Source organism: Rhinoraja longicauda, chromosome 1 (genome assembly GCF_053455715.1).
Source record: "Rhinoraja longicauda isolate Sanriku21f chromosome 1, sRhiLon1.1, whole genome shotgun sequence".
Classification (NCBI taxonomy): Eukaryota; Metazoa; Chordata; class Chondrichthyes; order Rajiformes; family Arhynchobatidae; genus Rhinoraja; species Rhinoraja longicauda.
Window position 1 is genome coordinate 107,966,296 of NC_135953.1, and position 2,793 is coordinate 107,969,088.

Genomic DNA, 2,793 nt, shown 5'->3' on the forward strand with positions numbered 1-2,793 from the left:
GTGTTTATATGAGATTAGAGCCCGGAGCTATCAATAAACTCTTCCCAGCAAGTGGCCAATCAGATTAAGTGCTAATTTATTTCGAAAGATTATTGATGGCGGGCAGGCCAGAGCATCCAATGGCAGTCTGTGCCCCACCCCTGAAGGTGCCGATTGGACAGCGCCCAGCAAAGTCTGTCTTCTTAACGCCCCAGCGCCCAGTGGCACCAGGAACCTGGATAATGTTTTGAGAAGCGCGGACTGCAGGCAGGCCCAGTGCAATCAGCGAGGGGGGGGCCGCTTTGCAATTTGTCTATTTTCGTGAATGCAACGTCCGAAAAGGGATCGGCTCTATATGGCCCCTTGTTCTGCCATGAGTGCTTTGCAAGTGACAACTGGCGGCGTGAAAATCGAAGAGCCCCGCTCCTTGAGTAAAGGGATACAGAGCACTGTGAAGCTGGCGGTGGAGGGAGAAATGGACAGACCCAAAGCCCCTCCTGCGCCTCTCCCTTTCAGTGTCGAGGCGCTCATGTCTGACAGGAAACCCAACAGGGACAGCTCCACCTCGGACGTGTTTATCGGCCCTTCGCGGAACCTTAGCCCTCGGACCGCTGGCTTATCGGCTCAGGAGACGTTACCCGCACCCCTGTCGGTAAACACTTCCTACACAGTGGAAGGACTGTTAAAACTGTCCGAAGACGCACTTGTCAAATCGGAGAGCAGCGACCGGCAAGATCGGGCGCCTTGGATACAAGACTCGCGCTTTTCCCCTCCTCCTAGTAAGTGTAATCTGAACAAACTTGACTTAATATTATTGCTTCGTCCCATGGCAAATGCCGATGCCAGGCTACCGAATCGGATTTGCTAAGTATAAACTTTACACTTTGTTGTCTTGTTCGGATGTTTGGGACAGTGTTACTGTGTTGTAGTCGTTAACGTTCAATCTTGGGGGTGGTGGGGTGGTGGAGAGAATGCTTGATTAATAGATGTTCTATGTTTATTTTAGGGAGAATGAGTCCGCCAGCCTGCCCCCTGAGAAAGCACAAAACCAACCGCAAACCCAGGACTCCGTTCACCACCTCGCAGTTACTGGCCCTGGAGCGGAAATTCCGCCAGAAACAATACCTGTCCATCGCCGAGAGAGCAGAGTTCTCCAGCTCCCTCAATTTAACTGAGACTCAAGTGAAAATCTGGTTTCAGAATCGCAGGGCGAAAGCCAAACGACTGCAAGAGGCCGAGCTGGAAAAACTGAAAATGGCAGCCAAGCCCATGCTACCACCGACTTTTGGAATTAGTTTCCCCATCGGTACTCCAGTCCCAGCAACAACCTTGTACGGAGCTCACCACTTCCACAGACCCACTCTACCAGTGTCGCCGGTCGGACTATATGCCGCTCACCTCGGATACAGCATGTACCATTTAGCTTGAACGGAGTCAAGCGAAGAGACAGACAGACTTGAAAACACACACGCATCCACACATCCTATTGACACCCCCTCCCTTCTTCCCCGTCCATCTGCAATGATTCCTCATTGGGAGAGAGTTTGTGTACTATGTAATATACTGTATATTTGAAGTTTATCATTTATATTATGCATATATTTGTTAAATAAATGTAAGTGTTTCAAGTAGCTTCTTCAGATGATATTGTTTTATTTGAAATCAAAAGTTAGGGCTGTTTCCATCGAAGATCTTGGACACCCATCAGTTCATTCTGACGTTCTATTTTCATTTAGGCCTTTTTTAAAGTAGTGAGATGAGATGGCTTATTTTACTACTTTTGGGCTAGAGGAACACCATCTCTACTGACATGTATGTTCCTAAAACAGAAGTTCGGGCGATCTTGTATCCACACTTTCTAAAACTGTTTTGGCATCAAAGTTGATTTAAATGCAGTAACATTTGTTTGGTCATGCCAGTTTCAAACCAATCGATTAGTAGCAGCCTTGTTCAAAAAGAGCTGGCTGTTAATTTGCAGAATATTGAATAATGCCATTCTGTTGTGCTGTTGCATCGTTTCCGAACTATCGTTATCAGTTTGCGACGAAGTGAAATATCTGGTTTGAAGAATATTTTCGCGGTGTTCTGAGGAGGCACAAAAACTGGTGTGAATAATTCATCTGAAGATTTTATGCGATGCATCGTTTTACAGAGAGATGGTTGGGAAGAATTTCCCTGAGTAATTTTTTTTGCGGTGTTCTGATGGATCACCATTACCATTTTAAAAAATAAAAAAATAAAAAAAGGAAATGTGGACTTTAGGGAAACAAACAAAATCAAACCCGCTTTTAAAGATAATTTTGGTTAAATAATTGTAATTGTTGACGTTGAGGCTGTTTTGTGCAAAGTATTCACATATTTGTTTTGTAATGACACGCCGTCAACTTAAACAGCGGATGTAATTCTCAATTGAATTGGAGAGAGGAGCCTCTCTCTCTCGCTCTCTCTCCCCCACCCCCTACCCCTAAGGTTTTGCCCGTTTAAAGTAAAGCGGTGTTTCCCAGTCAGTGGTCGTTCATGCAGAGGCAAAGTTCCCTCCACCCTCCCCTAATGAGCAATCTTTATCTTCCGGTATTGTAAGTGTGAGAGTCCACCAGTTATTCACCCATCCCACTTCTTTCTACTTTAGTCTATCCCTGAGGAAAAACAAGTGACCGGGACTTTTGTTACTTTTGACCCTTCGGACTGCGTCTCGTGGTTTAATCTTTAAGCGTTGACTTTTTCCCACTCTAGTTGAGGGAAGTTATTGGCAAATAATTGCTGTAATGAAGGGGGAAGAAAAGTCCTCTGCAGGCGCACGGTGGCTCCAGTCTG

General features: G+C 45.8%; 1 protein-coding gene across 1 annotated transcript; it reads left to right on the plus strand.

The window, feature by feature from the left end:
- Positions 1-304: 304 nt before the first annotated feature.
- Positions 305-1,494, plus strand: msx1a (muscle segment homeobox 1a). Its single transcript, XM_078411822.1, has 2 exons — positions 305-758; positions 986-1,494. The coding sequence occupies exons 1-2, from the start codon at positions 305-307 to the stop codon at positions 1,405-1,407; spliced, it is 876 nt and encodes a 291-aa protein (XP_078267948.1). The 3' UTR covers positions 1,408-1,494.
- Positions 1,495-2,793: the final 1,299 nt, after the last annotated feature.

Coding starts and splice junctions, on each gene's coding strand:
- msx1a (XM_078411822.1), top strand. CDS start 305: ATGCAACGTCCGAAAAGGGATCGGCTCTATATGGCCCCTTGTTCTGCC. Junction 759..985: donor GCGCTTTTCCCCTCCTCCTA/GTAAGTGTAATC, acceptor TGTTTATTTTAG/GGAGAATGAGTCCGCCAGCC.